Below are 24,095 nucleotides of genomic sequence, written 5' to 3'. Positions count from 1 at the left end.
TGCCATACCAAGATTATCAATTTAAATGACAAGAGAAAGTAAATCCTTGTGAACATTGAGATGACACAGATGTTAGAATTATCTTACAAAGATTTTGAAGTATTCACTAAGTGATTGCAACACACTTAAAACAAATGATAAAATCAAATACCTCAGCATATAAATAGAAAGTCTTAGCAAGGTTATATAAAACATAAAGGAGAACCAAATAGAAATTTGTGAACTGAAAAAATACAATGGCCAAAAAAAATTATACAAACTAGTGGATGGGCTCCACAGCAAGATGGAGAAGATAGGAAAAAAAATAAGACAACTTAAACATCAAACAGTAGAAATCTCACAATCTGAATGAAGGAAAATTAGATTCCAAAAAAATAAGAAAAAAGAAAGAATTAAGCAGAGCCTCCAGGCCTGTGGGACTATAACAAAAGATCTAACATTTATGTCAACAGAATCTCAGGAAGAGAGGAGAAAAATTCAGGACTAGGAAAGTACCTAGAGAAATAGTGGGTAAAACTTCCCAAATTGAGCAAAGGACATGAACCTCCAGATTCAACAAGCAAAACAAACACCATCAGGATAAATGTGAAGAAATTCACACCAAGACACATCATAATCAACCTTCTGAAAACAAAGGCAAAGGAAAGATCTAGAAAGCAACCAAAGAGAAACAACACTTTACCTATACCTTCAGGGGAAAAAGTTTAGAAGACAACAGATTTCTCATCAGACACTGATGAGGCCCTAGCAGAAAGTGACACATTTTCCAAGTGCTGAAAGAAGAGAATCATGAATCCTGAATGAAATCCCAAATGAAACCCCAAATCCTATGTCCAGTGATAATATCCTACATGAATAAAAGGATTAATCAAGACATTTTAAAGTGAATTGAAGCAGGGAATTTACCAATAGGAGGTCTACCTTATAAGAATGACTAAAGTAAGTTCTTCAAACACAAAACAAACAATAAAAGGAATTTTGCAAGGAAGAATACAGTGAGCAAAAGCATGGGTAAATACAAGAGAAGTCTTTTCCTCTTGAGTTGTCTGAATTATGCTTGATGATTGGATCAAAATTTATCACACTGTCTCATGCAGTTCTCAGTGTATGTAAACACTTAAGACATTCATGTCACAAATAGGGGAGTGTAAAGGGAGGTGAGGTTTATATTTCACTTGAGCTGATACAATGATGACATTAGATGACTGTGATAAATTATGTATACATAATGTAATAATGAGAAGAAACACTAAAAAAGCTGTACAAAGGGATACACTCAAAAACATTATAGATAAATCAAAATGGAATTAAAAAAATTTTCAAGTCACCCACAGGAAAGCAGGGCAAAACAAAAAACAAAAAAACAAAAACAAAAAGAACAAAAACTAAAACCAGATAGAACAAACAGATAACTAAAATGGCAGGCTGAGCCTTAACATATCGATAATTTTGTACATATAAATGGTCTAGACACCAATGTGAAAGAGTGGATTTAAAAAGAAAACAATCCAACTATATACTATCTATAAGTAAATGCACTTCAAATATAATGATATAGGGAAGCTAAGAGTAAAAGGAGGGGAAAAGATACCATGGAAACTTTAAAAGAAACCAGGAGCAGCTATGTTAATGTCAGATAAAGCAGATTTCAGAGCAAAGACAAATCCCAGGAACAGAGTGGGATATTACATAATGAGAAAGGGTCAAACCACCAAGAGGACATAACAATTCTAAATATGTATGCCCCCAAAGTCATTTAAATTAGCTTGCTTTAGACAATTTTATAGTAATATACAAAGGTTACATCACTTGGTTTAAGAATTTAAAGTGGGGAAAGTACTATAAATACATACCTGATGTTCACACATGGGACAGGTAAACATGTATGGGAGGGGGAAAGAAGGAGGGAGCAAAGGAAGGGGTAGAAGGAACTGGAGAAAGGAGCTCACATTTGTTGATCACCTAATTTCAGAGCTCTTGGCTCATTTATATTTGATTGTCCTAGTGGAAATCTGTGGTAGGAATTATTATCCCCATTTTATAGTAATGATACTGAGGTTCAGAGAGGTTAGATAACCTATCTATGGTCACACAGCTAAGAAAAGGAAGAGAGAATACATCCTCCTATTCACATGGCATACGCATTTCAACAAATGCTGATACTCTCATTAACTATTATTTACAGTTCTTTAACTGCTCTAGTCTCAAATCCCTAGAAGGTATGAGCAGAGCAGCCTATTTCTGTTAAAAAATAATAATAATGTCACTTCTGAGCTTAAGTAGCAGTGATGATGGCAACATCATCAAAAGACATGATTAAGACAAGCTGGAAGCTAGACAGACCCCCCCAGGCCCAGGCCCAGAAAGAAACTCATTCATATTCAGTGTTCATGCATACCAGTGGCAGAATTTGAAATGGGAAATGTTTCAGGAATAGATTCTCCAACCACAGACCATTCCCTACTCCTGACTCTGACCACAGGTCCAGCCCTGTCTTTTCTCTCAATCCCAACCACACTCCCAATACTATGCTTCATACCATAGCCCCCAAATCTCACACTGGTCTGTTTTGCCAACCTATTCGTTAGGCTTTCAATTGGTGGTGATGGAACATGCAGATATGTAGAAAGGGGACAGGGAGAATAGAACAAAAGAAAGGAGATAGAAAAGAGGGAAGAAAAGAAGCTATGAGGGAGAGAAAGTGAGTGCAGCCATCACTAAATGAACCAGAGCCCTTCACCAGCTCCCCAGATGCATACTAATATCTCCTTATCATGCACATTCCATTCATACACACACATTACATCCAACCATGCCCTGGTGCACACATATCTATACACAATGAGTTTTCCCTGCTTAAGAAAGGAAAACACATTTTGGAAGTATAAACAGGTGTACCTCATTTTCTTGTGCTTTGCAGATAGTGTTTTGTTTTGTTTTGTTTTTACAAATTAAGGGTTTGTGTCAACCCTGCATCAAGCAAGATTTTGGGTGACATTTTTCCTATAGCATTTGCTCACTTCATGTCTCCATGTCATATTTTGGTAATTCTTGTAATATTTCAAGCTTTTTCATTATTATTGTATTTGTTATGGTGATCAGTGGTTAGTGATCTTTGATGTACTATTGTAATTGTTTGAGGGTGCCATGAACTGCACCCATATAAAATGGTGGACTTAGTAAATGTCTGTTCTGACTGCTCTACTGCCCAACTGTTTTTCCATCTTTCTCCAACTCCTTGAGCCTCCCTATTCCATGAGACACATCAATATTGAAATTAGGCCAATTAATAAGCCTACAATGATCTCTAAGTGTTGAAGTGAGAGAAACACATCTCTCACTTTAAATCAAAAGCTAGAAATTATTAAACTTATTGAGAAAGGCAAGTCAAAAGCTGAGATAGGCCAAAAGCTAAGCTTCTTGTGCCAGTTAACTAAGTTGTGAATGCAAAGGAAAATTTCTTGAAGGAGTTGAAAGTGCTGCTCCAGTGAATAATAAGAAATAAAAACAGCCTTATTGCTGATATGGAGAAAGTTTTAGTGGTCTGGTTAGAAGATAAAACAAGCCACAACATTCCCTTAAGCCAAAGCCTAATCCAGAGCAAGGCCCTAACATTTTTCATTTCTGTGAAGGCTGAGAGAGGTGAGGAAGCTGCAGAAGAAAAGTTTGAAGCTAGCAGAGGTTGGTTCATGAGTTTTAAGAAGCCTTCTCCATAACACAGAAGTATAAGGTGAAGGCAAGCACTGATGTAGAAGCTGCAGCAAGTTATCCAGAAATGTAGCTAAGATAATTAATAAAGGTGGGTACACTAAACAACAGATTTTCAATGTAAATTAAATAGCCTTATATTGGAAGTAGATGCCATCTAGGACTTTCATAGCTAGAGAGAAGTCAACACCTAGTTTCAAAGCTTCAAAAAACAGGCTGACTCTCTTGTTATGGGCTGATGCAGCTGGTGACTTTAAGTTGAAGACAAGGCTCATTTACCATTCTGAAGATCCTAGTGCCCTTAAGAATTATCCTGAATCTTTTCTGCCTGTGGTCCATAAGCAGAATAACAAAGCCTTGATGAGAACACATCTGTTTACAACATGGCTTACTGAATATTTTAAGCCTACTGTTGAGACCTACTATTGAGAAAAAAAAAATGATTCCTTTCAAAATATTGCTACTCATTGACAAGATACCTGGTCATCCAAGAGCTCTGATGAAAACAAACAAGAGATTAATGTTGTTTCCATACCTGCTAACACAGCGTCCATTATGTAGCCTATGGATCAAGAAGTAATTTCACCTTTTAGATATACATTTTCTAAGGGCATAGCTGCCATAGATAGTGATTCCTCTGATGGATCTTGGCAAAGTAAATTGAAAACCTGGAAAATGTTCATTCTAGATGTCATTAAGAACACTCATGGTTTATGGGAAGTAGTCAAAATATCAACATTGACAAGAGTTTGGAAGAAATTAATTGCACCCTCATGGATGACTTTGAGGGGTTCAAGACTTCAATGAAGGAAGTAACTGCAGATGTAGTAGAAATAGCAGGAGAACTGAAATTAGAAGTAGAACCTGAAGATGTAACTGGGTTGCTGCAATCTCATGATAAAACTTCAACAGATGAGGAGTTGCTTCTCATGGATGAGCAAAGAAAGTGGTTTCTTGAGATGGAATCTACTCCTGTGAAGATGCTGTGAAGATTGTTGAAATGACAACAAAAGATTTGGAATAGTACATAAATATTAGTTGATAAAGCAGCAGCAGCTTTTGAGAGGATTGACTTGTTTTGAAAGAATTTCTGTGGGTAAAATGGTATCAAACATCATCACATGCCACAGAGACATCATTCATGAAAGGAAGAGTCAATTGATATGGCAAACTTCATTGTCTTATTTTAAGAAATTGACAAAACAACCACACCTTTTGCCAACCATCACCCTGATCATTCAGCAGACATCAAGATCAAGGCAAGACCTTCCACTAGCTAGAAGATTATGACTCATTAAAAGGTCACATCATGGTTAGCAGTTTTCTAGCAATAAAGTATTTTTTAATTAATGTAGGGGCATCTTTTTTTAGACATAATGCTATTGTACACTTAATAGACTACAGTACAGTGTAAACAGCTTTTTATGGACTGGGAAACAAACAAAAATATTGGCTCTCTTTATTGCAATATTCACTGTATTGCAGTGATCTGGAACAGAATCCACAATATCTCAGAGACATGCCTGTTTTGTGGTGTGAAGTAGATTTCCTTAAGTGTAAGTTTCTGTTCTGGGTCCTCTCTTTTTCTTTACACATTCTCCTGGGTGACCAGCTATACTCTTACGACTTCAAATATTACCTTCAAATCCCCAATCTCTATCCCCCTACCTTCCTTCCAAACTTCAGCCCAATACATCCCACACTGCAGTGGGTTTGTCCACCTGGTTGTTCCACAGATGGTGCTTAAGTTGGCCAACTCTTATGACTTTGTCTCTCCCTACCCCAGTCCAGGTTCTGGTTTAATGCCATTATTCTCCGAATATAACTATTGAAACCTAAATGTCAGTGTTGCTTACACTTTCTTTTTTACAAATTGTCTCTGACTCTTAGCAAGTCCTACTGTTTCTATGTTTGCCATATGGGTTAAATCCCTGCCCCACCCTCCACTTCCACAATAACTGCCACATTTTATGCCTTCATCAAGACTGAACTGCATGTTTGTAATTCTACCTATAGACTTACTTTCCTGTCTTCATTCTCCTTCCCTGTATTCAATGCCATCCACATTGCTATAAGAACTATCTTCCTAAAGCATTGGTTATTTTTTTTAAGATTTATTTATTTGAGAGAGCGAGAATGAGAGAGAGCGAGAGAGTACATGAGAGGGGGGAGGGTTAGAAGGAGAAGCAGGCTCCCCACCGAGCAGGTAGCCCAATGCGGGACTCGATCCAGGGACTCCAGGATCATGACCCGAGCCAAAGGCAGTTGCCCAACCAACTGAGCCACCCAGGTGCCCCAGCACTGGTTATTATTATGTTCTCTCTCAAACACATTTATCAACTTCCCATTGCCTATAGCAATATTTTTCAAAACACAGGTCATGAACAATATGTTTCATGAGAAAATCAATCAGTTGCCAGTAGCATCTATAAAATATTTTTAAAATATTTTTATTATTCTTTTATTTAATGCAGTTAGCCAACATATGGTACATCATTACTTTCAGATGTAGTGTTCAATAATTGATCAGTTGCGTATAACACCCTGTGCTCATTACATCATGTGCCCTCCTTAATGCCCATCACCCAATTACCCCTTCCCCCCACCAACCTCCCTTTCAGCAAGCCTCAGTTTCTTTCCTATAGTTAAGAGTCTCTCATGGTTTTTCTCCCTCTCTGATGACTTACCACTCAGTTTTCCCTCCCTTCCCCTATAGTCCTCTGCACTGTTTTTTATAATCCACATATGAGTGAAACCATATGATAATTATCTTTCTCTGATTGACTTATTTTGCTCAGCATAATACCATCTAGTTCTATCCATGTCCATGTAAATGGTAAGTATTCATCCTTTCTGATGGCTGAGTAATATTCCATTGTATATGTATACCACTTCTTTATCCATTCATCTGTCGATGAACATCTTGGCTCTTTGCACAATTTAGCTATTGTGGACATTGCTGCTATTAACATTGGGGTGCAGGTGCCCCCACTGCATTTCTATCTTTGGGGTAAGTACCTAATAGTACAATTACTGGGTCGTAGGGTAGCTCAATTTTTAACTTCATGAGGAACATCCATACTGTTTTCCAGAATGGCTGTACCAGCTTGCATTCCCACCAACAGTGTAAGAGGGTTCCCCTTTCTCTGCATCCTTGCCAACATTTGTTCTTCCCTTATTGTTAATTTTAGCCATTCTGACTGGTGTGAGATGGTAACTCATTATGGTTTTGATTTGTATTTTCCTGATGACAAGTGATCTTGGGCATTTTTCAGGTCTCTGTTGGCCATTTTTGTCTTTTTTGGAGAAATGTCTGTTCATGTCTTCTGCCCTTTTCTTGACTGTATTATTTGGTTTTTGGGTGTTGAGTTTGATAAGTTTGTTATAGATCTTGGATACCAGCCCTTTATGTGATGTGTCATATTCAAATATCTTCTCCCATTCTATAGGTTGCCTTTTAGTTTTGTTGACTATTTCCTTTGCTGTGCAGAAACTTTCTATCTTCATGAAGTCCCAATAGTTCATTTTTGCTTTTGTTTCCTTTGCCTTTAGAGACATGCCTTGCAAGAATTTGCTGTGGCCGAGGTTGAAGAGGTTGTTGCCTGTGTTCTTCTTTAGGATTTTGATGGATTCCTGTCTCACATTGAGGTCTTTCATACATTTATAATTTATCTTTGTGTATGATGTAAGAGAATGGTCAGTTTCATTCTTCTGCATGTGGCTGTCCAATTTTCCCAGCACCATTTATTGAAGAGACTGTCCTTTTCCATTGGATATTCTTTCCTGCTTTGTCAAAGATTAGTTGACCATAGACTTGAGGGTCCATTTCTGATCTCTCTTCTGTTCCATTGATCTATGTGTTTGTTTTTGTGCCAATACCATGCTGTCTTGATGGTCACAGCTTTGTAATATAGCTTGAAATCAGGCATTGTGATGCCCCCCAGCTTTGGTTTTATTTTTCAACATTCCCCTGGCAATTCAGGGTCTTTTCTGGATCCATACAAATTTTAGGATTGGTTGTTCTAGCTCTGTGAAAATTGTTGATGGTATTTTGACAGGGATCACATTGAATGAGTAGATTGCTCTAGGCAGCATAGACATTTTAACAATATATTTTTTTAAGATTTTATTTATTTATTTGAGAGAGAGAGAGAATGAGAGACAGAGAGCATGAGAGGGAGGAGGGTCAGAGGGAGAAGCAGACTCCCTGCTGAGCAGGGAGCCCAATGCGGGACTTGATCCTGGGACTCCAGGATCATGACCTGAGCCAAAGGCAGTCGCTTAACCAACTGAGCCACCCAGGTGCCCCGACATTTTAACAATATTAGTTCTTCTAATCCATGAACATGGAATGTTTTTCCATCTCTTTGTATCTTCCTCAGTTTATTTCATAAGTGATCTATAGTTTTTAGATTACAGATCCTTTACCTCTTTGGTTACTTTTATTCCTAGGTATCTTATGGTTTTTGGTGCAATTGTAAATGGGATCAATTTCTTGATTTCTCTTTCTTCAGTCCCATTGTTATTGTATAGCAATGCAATTGATTTGTGTGCATTGATTTTTATATCCTGCCATGTTGTTCAATTCCTGTATGAGTTCTAGCACTTTTGGGGTGGAGTCTTTTTGTTTTCCACATAAAGTGTCCTGTCATCTATGAAGAGTGAGAGTTTGGTTTCTTCTTTTCCCATTTGAATGCCTTTTATTTATTTTTATTTTCTGATTGCTGAGGCTAGGACTTCTTGTACTATGTTGAACAACAATGGTAAGAGCGGGCATCCCTTTCATGTTCCTGACCTTATAGGAAATGCTCTCAGTTTTTCCCCATTGAGAATGATATTTGCTGTGGGCTTTTCGTAGATAGCTTTAATGATATTGAGGTATGTTGCCTCTATCCCTACTCTTTGAAGAGTTTTAATCAAGAAATGATGCTGTATTTTGTCAAATGTTTTTTCTGCATCAATTGAAAGGATCATATGTTTCTTGCCTTTTCTTTTATTAATATACTCTATTACGTTGATTTTTTTGTGAATGTTGAACCACCCTTCCATCCCAGGAATAAGTCCCAATTGTTCATGGTGAATAATCCTTTTAATATACTCTTGGATTCTATTGGCTAGTATCTTGGTGAGTATTTTGGCATCCGTATTATTCAGGGATATTGGTCTGTAATTCTCCTTTTTGTTGGGGTCTTTCTCTGGTTTTGGTATCAAGGTAATGCTGGCCTCAAAGAATGAGTTTGGAAGTTTTCCTTCCATTTCTGTTTTTTGAAACAGCTTCAGTAGAATAGGTATTATTTCCTTATTTAAACATGTGTTTAAATGTTCCCCTGGGAAGCCATCTGGCCCTGAAATCTTGTTTTCTCAGAGGTTTTTGAATACTTCTTCAATTTCCTTCCTGGTTATGGGTCTGTTCAGATTTTCTACTTCTTCCTGTTTCAGTTTTGGTAGTTTATAGGTTCCTAGATATGCATCCATTTCTTCCAGATTGCCTAATTTGTTGCCATATAGTTGCGCATAATATATTCTTAAGATTGTTGGTATTTCATTGGTATTGGTCATGATCTCTCTCCTTTCATTCATGAATTTAGCAATTTGGGTGTTTTCTCTTTTCTTTTGCATAAGTCTGGCCAGATGTTTATCGATCTTATTAATTCTTTCAAGGAACCAGCTTATAGTTTCATTGATCTGTTCTACTGTTCTTCTGGTTTCTATTTCATTGAAATTGCCTCCAGTCTTCATTATTTGTCTTCTCCTGCTTGGTTTAGGCTTTATTTGCTGATCTTTCTCCAGCTCCTTTAGGTGTAAGGTTAGCTTGTGTTTTTGAGATTTTTCTAATTTATTGAGAGAGGCTTGTATTGCAATGTACTTTCCCTCTTAGGACTGCCTTTCCTGTATCCCAAAGATTTTGAACAGATATGTTTTCATTCTTATTAGTTTCCATGAATTTTTAAAATTCTTTCTTTTTTATTTAAATACAATTAGCCAACATATAGTACATCATTAGTTTTGGTGAAGTGTTCAATGAAAATTCTTTAATTTCTGTGTTGACCCATTCATTGTTTCATAAGATTCTTTTTAACCTCCATGTGTGTGAGTTCCTTCCAAATTTCCTCTTGTGATTGAATTCATGTTTCAAAGCACTGTGGTCTGAAAATATGCAGGGAATAATCCCAATCTTTTGGTATCAGTTGAGACCTGATTTGTGACCCAGTATGTGATCTATTCTGGAGAATGTTCCCTGTGCACTGGAGAGGAATGGGTGTTCTGTTGTTTCAGGATGGAATGTTCTTCATATATCTGTGAAGTCCATCTTGTCCAGTCTGTCATTCAAAGTCCTTGTTTCGTTGTTGATCTTCTGCTTAGATGAGCTGTCCATTGCTGTGAGTGTGGTGTTGAAGTCCCTTACTATTAATTTATTCTTATCAATATATTTCTTTACTTTGGTTTTTAATTGGTTTATATAATTGGCTGTTCCCATGTTGGGGGCATAAATATTTACAAATGTTAGGTCTTCTGGTTGGATAGACCCTTTAAATATGATATAGTATCTCTCTTCATCCCTTTCTCCAGTCTTTTGTTTAAATCTAATTTGTCTGATATGAGGATTGCTATCCCACCTTTCTTTTGAGGTCCATTAGCATGATAAATGGTTCTCCACCACCTCATTTTCAGTCTGGAGGTGACTTTCGGTCTAAAATAAGTCTCTTATAGACAGCATATAGATAGGTCTTGCTTTTTTATCCAGTGTGATACCCTGTGTCTTTTGACTGGAGCATTTATTTAGCCCATTTACATTAAGAATAACTATTGAAAGATATGAATTTATTGCCATTGTATTACTTATAAAGTCCCTGTTTCTGTAGCTTGTCTGTTTCTTTCTGGTCTGTGTTACTCTTGGGCTCTCAATTCGACTACAGGATCCCCCTTAATATTTCTTGAGGGCGGGATTGGTGGTCTCACATTCCTTCAGTTTCTGTCTGTCCTGGAAGCTATTTATCTCTCCTTCTATTCTGAATGACAGCCTTGCTGCATAAAGTATTCTTAGCTGCATGTTCTTCTCATTACTAGTACCCTGACTATATCATGCCAGCCCTTTCTGTCCTGCCAGGTCTCTGTGGATAGGTCTGATATTATTCTGATGTTCCTCTCTCTGTAGGTAAGGAGACTTATATTTCGAGCTGCTCTAGGAGTTTCTCTTTTTCTCTGAAATTTGCAAATTTCTCTGAACTATGCCTCACTATTGTACGTCAGGATGTTGATCTATTTTTATTGATTTGGGGAGGGGTCCTCTCTACCTGTTGAACATAAATGCCTGTTTCCTTCCCCATATTAGGGAAGTTCTCACCTATGATTTGCTCAAATATAACTTCTGGCCTCTGTCTTCACCCTCTGGCACCCCAGTTAATTTAACATTGGTATATTTAATGGCATCATTGATTTCTCAAAGTCTCTTTTCATGGGCTATTAGTAGTTTTTCTCTCTTTTCTTCAATTTCCTTTCTTTCCGTCAACCTGTGTTCTAGATTACTTACTCTCTCTTCTGCCTCAGTCACCCTAGCTGTTAGAGCATCCAATTTAGACTGCATCTCAGTTATAGCATTTTTAATTTCAGCCTGATTAGATCTAATTTCTGCACTATGATATTCTCTAGTGTCTTTTAATGCTTTTTCCAAGCCCAGCTATTAACTTTATAATTGTTATCCTGAACTTCACCTCTGACATCTTACTTATATCCATATCAGTTAGGTGTGTGGCAGAGAATATTACCTCCACTTCTTTCTTTTATTGCAAATTCCTCCTTTTAGTCATTTTGCCCAGAGAAGAATGGATGAGTGAGTGAACAGAATCAAAAATATCAACCATGACCCAAGCAAAATATACACTAGACAAATCTGAAGCGGTCAGAAACCAAAACAGAAAAGCAAATAAAAACAAAACATTAAAAAAAAAAGAAACAAAAATAAAGTTGGTGGGGAGAAAGAATATAATCTCACAGGTGGAAAAAGCAGGGTGATCCACTTATTCCTGAATGAGTTTTGGTCTGTGTGTTAGAAGACACTAAAAATCCCAATATTGCAAAGAAACGTATATATATATATAATTGAATAGATCGAAAAACAGCCAAAAATGAAGCATATATCTATAAACTGTGGATGTAAGAAATAAAAGTTAAAAAGCAACTTAGAAACAAAGTGTTGATAAAATTAGAAACTAGTTGAAAAGTGAAAAAAAAAAAAAGGAAAATTTTAGACTGAGAGATAAACGGATCATGAGAAATTCCACAAGTTCTATATGCTGTTTTTCCCTAGCGCTTGATTTTTACAGTCTTGTGGGATCCGTAAATTTGTTGTGCATGTCTTCTTCCAGTTGGTCTTCTGGAGGAGGGACCTGCTGTGGTACTTCTCATGTGTCTTTGCCTGGACAGCTTTGCACCACCCTTTTGCTGGGGGGGAGGGGGTTCAATATGAGCTGGTCCTCTGCCTGGCTTTTGTCCCCTGAAGGCTTTCTTTGCCTGTTTAGAGGATCAAAATAAAAATGGCCATACCCCATTCTCCAGCCCCAGAGTTGAAAGATCACAGTCCCCTTTATTTAGTAAACCCTCTGGGATAAAAGGTCTTCACTTTCTTTTGTGTCAAACTCCATAGAATGTGTGGTGCATGCCCACAGCAATCTTCCCAGGGGGAGTCTGAGGGCCTTGCATTACTGCCCTTTGTAGGGCCCTGGTGCTAAGAGCAGTCCTGGGATAGTGCACATTCCCACTCTGCCCCCGCCCCCCCCCCCCAGCTGAGTGTTTCCATACTGTTGTTTACAGGGCCACTACCCTGAGAGCTGTTGCCTGTTCATGGGCACACCTAACCCACCCCTCCTTATATTCATATCAATTAGATCTGTGGCAGAGAGTATTACCTCTGGTTCTTTCTTTTGTTGTGAATTCCTCCTTCTAGTCATTTTGCCCAGAGTAGAATGGATGTATGAGAGAACAAAATAAAAAATGTCAACCATGACCCAAGCAAAATACATATTAGACAAATCTGAAGAGGTGAGGCCAAAAAAGAAAAGAGAAAGGAAAAAAAGAGGGAATATAATCTCCCAGGTGGACAAAACAGGGTGATCCACTTGCTCCTACATGTATTTTTTTTATTTAAATTCAATTAGCCAACATATAGTACATCATTAGTTTTTGATGTAGTGTTCAGTGATTCATTAGTTGCATATAACACCCAGCAATCATCACATCATGTGTTTTGTTCTGTTTGTTAGAAGACATTAAATCCCAAAATTGTAAAGAAAGCAAAAAATATATATATATATATTATATATGTATACATATATGTATATATTTTTGTTAAATAAAATATATGTTACATTAAATATATGTATATATTTATACATATATATATGTATAAAATTTGAATACATTGATAGGAAGCCAAATATGAAGAATATATCTAGAAAATGTAAAGGTAAAACTGAAATTTAAAAAAAAAGACTTAAAGGGGCGCCTGGGTGGCCCAGTCGTTAAACGGCTGCCTTTGGCTCAGGTCATGATCCTAGGGTCCTGGGATCAAGCCCCGCCTCAGGCTCCCTGCTCCGCGGGAAGCTTGCTTCTCCCCCCTCTCCCACTCCCCCTGCTTGTGTTCCCTCTCTCACGGTGTCTCTCTCTGTCAAGTAAATAAATAAAATATTTTTAAAAAATAAAAAAATTAAAAAAGACTTAAAAACTAAGTGCTGATAAAATAAGAAACTTGTAAAGAAAAAAAGAAAAGGAAAATTTTAAACTGAAAGATAAAAGAATCATGGGAAAAAATCTCAAATTCTGTATACTATTTTCCCCTAACGCTGGAGTTTTGCAGTTCTGTGTGCTCTGTAACCTTGGTATTTGCCTGATGTTCCAGCTGGTCTTCTGGGGGAGGGGCCTGCTGCACTGAATCTCAGGTGTGTTTGCCTGGGCAGAGTTGCACTGCTCCTTTCCAGGGACTATGCTCAGTGTAAGCTGCTCCAGGTTGCTTTATGTGGCTTTTGTTTCCTGAAGGCTTTCTGAGCTGCTTTAGGGATGAAAACAAAAATGGTGGCACCCCAATCTCCAGCCCCAGAACTGAAAGATCAGGGCCCCCTCTCTTCAGTAAACCCTCAGGGAAAAATAGTCTTCACTAAACTCTGCAGACTACTGCTGTGCGTACCCTCACTGATCCTCCTGGGGGAGGGAGGGTCACAGAGGGCCGGCCACTTGCAAGCCCCTCACACTGAGAGCAGTTGCCCAATCATTGGTGCTCCCTGCCCCCACTCCCAGGGGAAGGAGGAGGGTTGCCACGTTTCTGCCCTTTGCAGGGCCACCACATGGGGAGCGGTCACCTGATCATGCCACAGCTTGTGGTTTATGGCAAACCGAGATGACAGCCCACTCCTGGACTTGCTGACCATAGCCATTTCCCTGCTCCAATGCTTGGGAACTCTCCCAGCTCAGGCACCCCCATTCTTTCTGTTACCCTGAGAATCCTAAGACCACACTGACCCACCTAGAATTCTGCCCTGCTTTGCCACCTGAGCACCTTTCAGGCAGGAACATCTCTCACTGGAGCAGACTTCTAAAAGTTCTGATTTTGCACTCAGGGGCTATATCACTTTCTGGTAGCTGTCTTATGGAGGATCCCTCCCCCCCCCCCACCCTTTATCTCCCAATATATCCTCTGTGATTCTCTTCTCCGCACCTCCTACTTTGCAAAAAGTGGTTGCTTTTCTATTTGTAGAATTCCAGCAATCCTTTTCTTACATCTTAGGTTGAATTCATAGGTGTTCAGAATGATTTAATAGATATCTAGCTAAATTCAAGGGACCAGATGAAATGAGGTCCCCTACTCTTCCACCATCTTGTCCCAGTCCTGTAAAACATTTTTTAAAATAACAAAATATGATAGAAAATATCAGCATATATACATAAGAAATGGTAAGTATTCTTTTCAGAAACTTTTGTTTCAAGTTTTTATCTATGTATGTGTGTATTGGGTCACACTATGAAAATCATTTCTTGCTGTAGGTCATTTCTTACTGTATGTCTACTGGACAGATATTTGCATACATTTGTTGCATTCATGCCCCTCTTCTCCACATGTCTGGCCCAGACCCACATTTCCAATCTTACCTGCTACTACTCCTTTTCATTCAACCTATCCTTTATCTACATGAACGTTCCTTGCTCTCTTATACACTTTTACTCCCCCAGGCCTTTGCCAATGTCAGTCCCTCCTTGAACACCCTTCCCTCATTCCAAGCCTGTAATTCCTAATCATTCTTCAAGGAAGACCCAGAACAAACCCCACTTCTTGTCCAAAACCTTCCAAATTCGCCAGTCCAAATGGGTCACTACCTTTTTGGGCTCCCACAGGAAGATTTATTATTGCACTCAGGTTATTCTGTCTTATCAAGGTTTGAATTGGCATGTATCTCCTTTCCTTTCTTCCTTCATTCAGTCATTGCTCTGGCAGCTTCAGCAGGCTCCTCTGTCACCTAGCTTGAGAAATGACACAGCCTCAGTGCTCACTCAACTGCCAGTTACAGGAGATCTGGTACCTCTGGAATTTAGATATGGGTAAGTCAAGCCAAACAATGCTGATCACAGGAAAAAGAATGGGAAGGAGTTGACATTTGTCAGTGAGCTGTAAGAAAGTCTTTAAACTCATCTATTCTAAGGTATCTGCTTTTCTCAGAGTAGCTGTTTTCCCAGATGAGCAAATACATATTAAATGGAGGAACACTTGATACTTAGGGAGTGTTCTGGCTACTAGAGAAAGCAGGAAAAGCTTGCTCGCCTTTCTTCATTCAGTGACATTTACCAACCACCTGTTCTGGGCCCTACACTGGACTGGTATATTTTGGGGGACCATTAAGGTAAATTAGACATGTTCTCAAGGATCTTAGAATTAAGGTGAATAGCTGTGATCTCTCCCCTGAGTTCCAGACTCATATATCCAACTTCCCACTTAACCAACCCCATTGGATGTGTCACTGGCATCTCAAACAACCTCCAACAGAACTTTCAATTCCACTCCCACAGCAACATTCTCCTTTCCTAGTCTACCCCATCAGTAGTAAATGTCTCCCCAACCCCAAATCTGGAACCATTCTTCATCCCTCCCTCTTTCTTTTTGAAACAATAGTGTAGTGATTAATCAAACATTAGCACACTGGTTTTGCATCAGGCTTTACCTGGAGGACCATTGAAATAGATTGCTGGGTTCCATCTCCAGTTTCTGATTCAGTAGATCAGGGGTGGGGCCTACGGATATGCATTTCTAACAAGTTTCCAGGCAATAGTGTTACTATTATTTCAGGGATCACACTTGAAAAACCACTGCATTAGTAAGACCTAGTAGGTTATACCTATATAATATATTCTGAATCTGTCCACTTCTCACCATTTTCATAGCTCATCAACAAATCTGTGCAGTTTTCCATCCATCTTCACTACCCAGTGGCTTCACTTGATCAGCCCATCCTCAAGTTCTACACGTCCCAGCTGTCCTACCCTGCTTATTGTGTGAGTATTGGGGCTGTCACCTCTGAAGCTGGATGACAGATGAGCTTGCCAAGTTTGGCCCAGGAATGATATTCCATTGCCCTAGAACCTCCCCTCCTCTCTACACTTCCTACTCTATGTTAGCCAGCAAAAAGCCATTGGAAAGAAGTCAGCCAGCTGAGTGGTTTTTGTTTTGACTCAGGATTCTGTCTGGATAGCTGTGGCCTAGGAAGGTCAGATATCCTGGTTCAACAGTTAAGAAAGACTATGACCCCAGTGATTGTGGGTAACCCTAAGGAAGTATATTGTTGTTTTCCTGTGATTCTGTGGTCAAACCTGGTGTACTTTAGCCTCTTGGGAGGATTTCATTATAAAACTTTCCACATAAAATCACATCTTTAATGACTTGGATGCTTTCCTCACTTGTAAGGCCAAATATGCCACAGATTCTACCTCATGGAGTCATCTAAGACCTCTGTGCAAGGCTACACTGAGTTCTACTTCTCAGGTAGAATTTCCAAGGTTCCAGGAGGTTCCATGATATGCCCTGTTTCACCCTGAAAATTGGTGACTACACCAGGACAAGAATTCACCTCCATTTGTTTATTTTTTGTCGCTTGAGATCTATCATATGAAGAAAGTTCCTTGGTATGGTGGCAAGGTTGATTAGGCTCACCACAATAGAGTCTCCACTTACTGGCTTTGTGATCTTTAGCAAGCCACTTCTCTCAGCCTCAGAATTTTCATCTGTAAAAATGAAGCTAAACATACCTATTGATATTATCATGATGGAGATTAAATTACATGACATATAAAATGCCTAGCACAATTGCTGGAACATAGGAGACACACACACATACACACACCTACTATTATTAAACAGAACTTTTCTGAACACCCAATTTCTTCTCAGTTCCTGGCACTTATAGACTCTTAATAAATGTTGACTGAATGAATCAAATCCTGCGGCCCCCCCATGGTAATGTCTTTCTTTCTCTGAGGCTACTTAAATTACAGTCAATACCCTAAACTTACTACCTATTTGGTTTCATTTTGTCACTCCAAATGTAACTGCTGAGCCCTGCTTATGGCCAAAGCAGTGTGATGGATGACGGGGAGTTTACAGAGAGAAGTATGAAATTGTGATGGTTTCCAGAAAGCTCTTGTGTGTATAATTATCTGGATTTTAAATGGCTTCATGTGTAAGTCTGTACATGTAGAGGACCCAGAGGACCATAGCTGCATTCTCTTGGGCTAGTTCTTTGCTCTTTTTGGACATTTGTTTCTTCATCTCTGAAATGAAGAGGATGAATTTGATTGGTAGCTTTGAAATATTCTCTGAGGAGCCCTGGGAGTTCCATGGAGGTATATCACGGGCCACTCTAATAGAGTCAGGCAGAGTTGGATTTGAAGAGGGAACTCTGGGGGTCCCACTTCCACTTCAGCCATAGCAGTTACAATTTGTTCTATTTTCTATATTGGGTCACAATTTTTTATTTGAAGGAAGAGGTCTACTCATCAGTCACCCACAAGATCCAGCACACTGTTGGAGTAAATGGTACTTGCTTAATAAACTTTCTTTGTCCACTTGATTGATAGAAACTGTGAAGAGAAAGAAACTAGCATGATGTCTACTCTGTAGGTTAGAGAAAGGAGGGACATTTTCCTTAAATTTAATCTTAGCCCAAACTATCCAGTTACTGGACAGAGCATAGAAAGTGGGGCATTAGATACTGAATGTGAAGAGCATAGTAAAGGCAATTAACCACAAGGGTAACATATCTGCATTTTTTGTTTCATCATTAACCCCCTCCCTAGTCCTCCTGGGTACCTCCATTGACCAACTCCATTAAAAATCTATTTCCTCTACACAAGCCTTCTGGTGTGTCATTTATTTTCCTGGAGAAACAGGAACAGAGGAGTAGAAAGAGCTTAGAATTTGGGTTTAGACGGTGTTGTGAATTAAATTTAATTCTGAGTACAGTAAGAATTCATTGGAGGATATATGTTTAACAGCTCTATTGAGTTGTAATTTACATACTGTAGAAAACATCCATTTTATGTGTACAATTCAGTGGCTTTTAGTAAATTTACAGAGTTGTACAACTATCACCTCAATACAATTTTAGAACATTTCCATCATCCCATAAAAAGCCCTTATGCCCAGTTTAAATTGATCTCCATTCCCACCCACAGCTCCAGGCAACCAGTAATGCACTTTCTGTCTCTACGGATTTGCCATTACAGGACTTTGCATATAACTTAGCATGTTGGTTTTGAGGCTTATACACATTGTAGCATATGCCACTGTTTCTTTCCTTTTTATTGACAAATAGTTTTTCATTGTATGGGTACACCACATTTTGTTCATTTGCTGACCAATTAATGAGCATTTGGATTGTGTCCACCTTTCAGCTTCTATGAATATGTTTCTCTGAACATAGGCATATAAGTCATTGCATGGAAATACGTTTTATTTTTAAGATTTTATTCAAATTCCAGTTAGTTACCATACAGTATAACACTAGTTTTAGGTGTAAAATATAGCGATTCAACACTTCCATACAACACCCAGTGTTCATCACAAGTATACTCCTTAATCCCCATCACCCATTTAACCCATCCCTCCCACTCACCTCCCCTCTGATAACCATCACTTTGTCCTCTATGGTTAAGAGTCTATTTCTTGGTTTGTCTCGCTCTTTTTTTCCTCTTTCTTCATTTATTTTGTTTCTTAAATTCCACATATGAGTGAAATCATTAGGTATTCATCTTTCTTGACTGACTTGTTTCACTTAGCATAATACTCTGTAGTTCCATTCATGTCATTGCAAATAGCAAGATTTCATTCTTTTTTATGCATGAGCAATATTCCATTGTCTATATATACCATAACTTATTTATCCATTCATCAGTCAATGGGCACTTGATCTGTTCTATAATTTGGCTTTTGTAGGTAGTGTTGCTATAAACATCAGGGGGCTGTTTGGGTAAATACCTAGTATTGCAATTGCTGGGTCATAGAGTAGCTCCATTTTTCACTTTTTAAGGAGCCTCCATGCTGTTTTCCAGAGTGGCTTCACCACTTTGCATTTTCTCCATCAGTTCAAGAGGGTTCCCATTTCTCCACATCCTCGGCAACACCTATTTTTTTTTTCTGTTGTTAATTTTAGCCATTCTGACATGTGTTAGGTGATATGTCATTGTAGCTTTGATTTGTGTTTCCCTGATGATGAGTGATGTGTTGAACATCTTTGCATGTGTCTGTTGGCCATCTGGATATCTTCTTTGGAGAAACGTCTCTTCATATCTTTTGTCCATTTCTTAACTGGGTTATTTGTTTCTTGGGTGTTTAGTTTGATAAGTTCTTTATAGATTTTGAATACTAACCCTTTATCAGATATGTTACTTCAAAATATCTTCTCCCATTCTGAAAGTTGCCTTTTAGTTTTGTTGATTATTTCCTTCACTATGCAGAAGTTTTTTATCATGATGAAGTCCCAATAGTTAAATTTTTTTTTTCTTTTCCCTTCCATCAAGAGACATGTCTAGTGAGAAGTTGTGACAGCCAATGTCAAAGAGGTTGCTACCTGTGTTCTCCTCAAGGATTTTGATGGATTCCTGTCTCACATTTATGTCTTTCATCCGTTTTGAATTTATTTTTGTATATGGTATAAGAAAGTGGTCCAGTTTCATTCTTCTGCATGTGGCTGTCCAGTTTTCCCAACACCATTTGTTGAAGAGACTGTCTTTTATTCCATTGGATATTCTTTCTTGCTTTGCCAGAGATGAGTTGACCATATAGTTGTGGGTACATTTCTGGGTGTTCTACTCTGTTCTATTGATCTATGTGTCTGTTTTTGTGCCAGTACCATACTGTCTTGACGACCATACCTTTGTAATATAGCTTGAAGTCTGGAACTGTGATGTTTCCAGCTTGGTTTTCTTTTGCAAGATTGCTTTGGCTATTCAGGGTCTTTTGCAGTTACATACAAATTTTAGGATTATTTGTTCTAGCTCTGAAAAATGCTGTGGTATTTTGATAGGGATTACATTGAATGTGTAGATTGCTTTGGGAAGTATAGACATTTTAACAATATTTATTTTTCCAGTCGATGGGCATGGAATGTTTTCCGATTCCTTTGTGTCATCTTCATTTCTTTCATAAGTGTTCTATAGTTTTCAGAGTACAAATCTTTTTACCTCCTTGGTTAGGTTTATTCCTAGGTATCTTATGGCTTGGGCTTTAATTGTAAATGGGATCAATTCCTTGGTTTCTCTTTCTGCTGCTTCATTATTGGCATATATAAATGCAACAGATTTTTGTACATTGTTTTTGTATCCTGCACCTTTACTTAATTTGTGTATCTGTTCTAGCAATTTTGGGGTGGAGTCTTTTTGTTTTCCACACAAAGTATCATATCATCTGTGAAGAGTGAGAGTTTGACTTCTTCTTTTCCAATTTGAATGCCTTTTTTTTTCTTTTTGTTGTCTGATTGCTGAGGCTAGGATTTCCAGTACTATGTTAAATAACAGTGGTGATAGTGGATATTCTGGTTTTGTTCCTGACCATAGAGGAAAAGCTCTCAGTTTTTCCCCACTGAGGATGATATTAACTGTGGGTCTTTCATATATGGACTTTGTGATGTTGAGATATGTTCCTCTATCCCTACATTGCCGAGGGTTTTTTATCAAGAATGGATGCTATACTTTGTCAAATGCTTTTTCTGCATCTATTGAGAGTATTCTTATCCTTTCTTTTATTAATGTGGTATATCACAATGATTGATTTGCAAATATTGAACCACTCCTGCAGCCCATGAATAAATCCCACTCGGTCATGGTGAATAATTCTCTTAATGTACTGTTGTATTTGATTTGCTAGTATTTTGTTAGTATTTTATCGAGAATTTTTATACTCATGTTCATTGGGGATATTGGTCTGTAATACTCCTTTTAAGTGGGGTCTTTGTCACATTTTGGAATCAAGGTAATACTGGCCTCATAGAATGAGTTTAGAAGTTTTCCTTCCATTTCTATTTTTTGGAACAGTTTCAGAAGAATAGGTATTAATTCTTCTTTAAATGTTTGTAAGAAGGGGCGCCTCGGTTGCTGAGTCAGTTAAGCATCTGGCTTCGGCGGAGGTCATGATCTCAATGTCCTGGGATCAAGCCTGGCATCAGGCTCCCTGCTCAGTTGGGAGTCTGCTTCTTCCTCCCCCTCTGTCCCTCCCCACTGCTCATACTTTCTCTCTTGCTCTCTTTCACTCGCTCGCTCTCTCTCTCAAATAAATAAATAAAATCTTTTAAAAAATAACTGTTTGGTAGAATTTGCCAGGGAAGTCATGTGGCCCTGGACTTAACTTTGTTGGGAGATATTGATGTGTGATTCAAATTCTTTGCTGATTATTTGTCTTTTCAGCTTTTCTATTTCTTCCTTTTTCAGTTTTTTTTTTCCTTTTTCAGTTTTGATGGTTTATATGTTTCTTGGAATTTATCCATTTCTTCCCGATTGCCCAATTTGTTGGCATATAAGTTTTCATAATATTCTCTTATAATTGTTTGTATTTTTGTGATGTTGATTGTGATCTCTCCTTTTTCATTCATGATTTTATTTGTTTGGTCTTTTCCCTTTTCTTTTTGATAGGCCTGGCTAGCAGTTTATCAATTTTATTAGTTTTGTCAAAGAAGCAGCTCCTGGTTTCATTGATTTGTTCTACTGGTTTCTGTTGTTGTTGTTGTTTCTACATCTTTTATTTCTGCTCCAGTCGTTATTATTTCCCTTCCTCTGCTTGGTTTAGGCTTCATTTGTTTTTCTTTTTCTAGCTCCTTTAGGTGTAAGGTTAGTTTGCTTATTTGTGATTTAACTTACTTATTGAGGTAGGCCTGTATTATTATATACTTCCCTCTTATTTCCACCTTGGCTGCATCCAAAAGATTTTGGACCATCCTGTTTTTACTTTCACTTGTTTCCATGTATTTTTTTTTTGTATTTCTTCTTTAATTTCCTGGTTTTTGAATGACCCATTCATTCTCCAGTAAGATATTCTTTATCCTCCATGTATCTGTGGTCTTTCTAAATGTTTTCTTGTGGTTGACTTCAAGTTTCATAGCATTGTGGTCTGAAAATATACATGGTATGATCTCAATTTTTTTGTACTTGTTGAGGCCTGATTTGTGACCTAGTGTTTGATCTATTCTAAGGAATGTCCCATGTGCATTTCACAAGTATGTGTCCTGCTGCTTTAGGATGAAATGTTCTGAATATATCTTTTCTGTCCATCTGGTCCAGTGTGTCATTCAGTCATTGTTTTCTTGCTGATTTTCTGCTTAGATGATCTGTCCATTGATGTAAGTGGGGTGTTAAATTCCCCTAGAATCACTGTATTATTATTAATGTGTTCCTTTATGTTTGTTGTTAATTGCTTTGTATATTGGGTGCTCCCAAGTCAAGGGGATAACAATTTATAATTGTTAGATCTTCTTGTTGCATAGACCCCTTTATTATGATATAGTGTCCTTCTTCATCTCTTTTTTAAAACATTTATTTATTTATTTGAGAGACTGAGAGTGTATGGGGGGAAGGGGCAGAGGGAGAGGCAAAGAATCTCAAGCATTTTCCCAACTGAGCTCAGAGCCCACAGCTTGATCCCACGACCCTGAGATCATGACCCAAGCTGAAATCAAGAGCCACATGCCAAACCCACTGAGCCACCCAGGTGCTCCCCCCCTTCGTCATCTCTTGTTACAGTCTTCAGTTTAAAATCTAGTTTGTCTGATATAAGTATAGCTACTCCAGCTTTCTTTTAACATCCATGAGCATGATAAATATTTCTCCATCCCCTCACTTTTAATCTGCAGGTGTCTTTAGGTCTTAAATGAGTCTCTTGTAGGCAACATGTAAAATGGGTCTTGGTTTTGTATCCATTCTGACACCCTATGTCTTTTGATTGGAGCACTTAATCCATTTACATTCAGAATAATTAGTGATAGAAGTGAATTTAGTGCCATTTTATTGCTTGTTTTGTCATTATTTCTGGAGATTTTCTCTGTTCCTTTCTAGTCTTTTTCCTACTCAACAAGTCCCCATTAATATTTCTTGAAGGGCTATTTTAATGGTCATAAACTCCTTTAGTTTTTGTTTGTCTGGGAAATTCATTATCTCTCCTTTTATTGTTAATGAAAGCCTTGCTAGATAGCTTTCTTCTGACCTGCCATGTTTCTATGAAGAGTTCTGCTGTTAACCTTATTTGTCTTCCTTTGTAAGTTAGGGACTTCTTTTCCCTTGCTGCTTTTAGTCTTGGTTTTTTTGTTTGTTTGTCTTGACTGTTTTTTGTTGTAGTTGTTGTGTTTAAATCTCTATATTTTGCAAATTTCACTACAATACATCTTGGTGTTGGCCTGCTTTTCTTGATTTTGGTGAGAGTTCTGTGTGCTTCCCGGATTTGGAAATCTGTTCATTCTCCAGATTAGGGAAGTGTTCAGCTATAATTTCCTCACATAAACCTTCTACCCCCTTTTCTCTCTGTTCTTTTTCTGGGATTCCTATGATATGAATGCTATTACATTTCATGTAGTTATGGAGTTCCCTAAGTCTACTTTCCTGATCTAAGATTTTTCTTTCCCTCTTTTGATCAGCTTCATTATTTTCCATAATTCTATTTTCTGTATCACTTATTTGTTCCTCTGCTTCTTCCATTCTTGAGTTCATTATATCCAGTTGGTTTTGGATCTTGGTTATTGCATTTTTCATTTCAGCCTGATTCATTTTTCCTCCTTTATCTCTGTGGTATGGATCTCCCTGATGTCATCTATGCTTTTCTGAAGCCCAGCTAGTATCCTTATAATTGTTGCTTTAAATTCTGAATCAGGACT

The 24,095-nt window shown here is 38.0% G+C and overlaps 1 protein-coding gene across 4 annotated transcripts in view; it reads left to right on the top strand.

The window, feature by feature from the left end:
- ZC4H2 (zinc finger C4H2-type containing) overlaps nt 1–24,095 on the top strand; it is a 60,437-nt gene that overhangs the window by 2,325 nt on the left and 34,017 nt on the right. Inside the window, exons 1-2 of one of the 4 annotated variants that reach the window (XM_054508246.2) lie at nt 15,192–15,294; nt 16,132–16,242. The exons of 2 other annotated variants lie outside the window; for them this stretch is intronic. Coding sequence is in view for 1 of the 2 variants with exons in the window: in XM_045878924.3 (XP_045734880.1) it covers nt 16,132–16,242 (111 nt within the window). In the remaining variant the exon portion in view is untranslated. Of the gene's footprint in view, nt 1–15,191; nt 15,295–16,131; nt 16,243–24,095 lie in introns of those variants that run through there. One more of the 4 variants, XM_045878924.3, reaches the window with a different exon arrangement.

Source organism: Mirounga angustirostris, unplaced genomic scaffold (genome assembly GCF_029215605.1).
Source record: "Mirounga angustirostris isolate CCGP_5_RB_7025 unplaced genomic scaffold, mMirAng1.0.hap1 SCAF_11, whole genome shotgun sequence".
NCBI lineage: Eukaryota > Metazoa > Chordata > Mammalia > Carnivora > Phocidae > Mirounga > Mirounga angustirostris.
The sequence above is the reverse complement of the archived record's forward strand: the minus strand, read 5'-3'. Positions and strand labels throughout refer to the sequence as shown.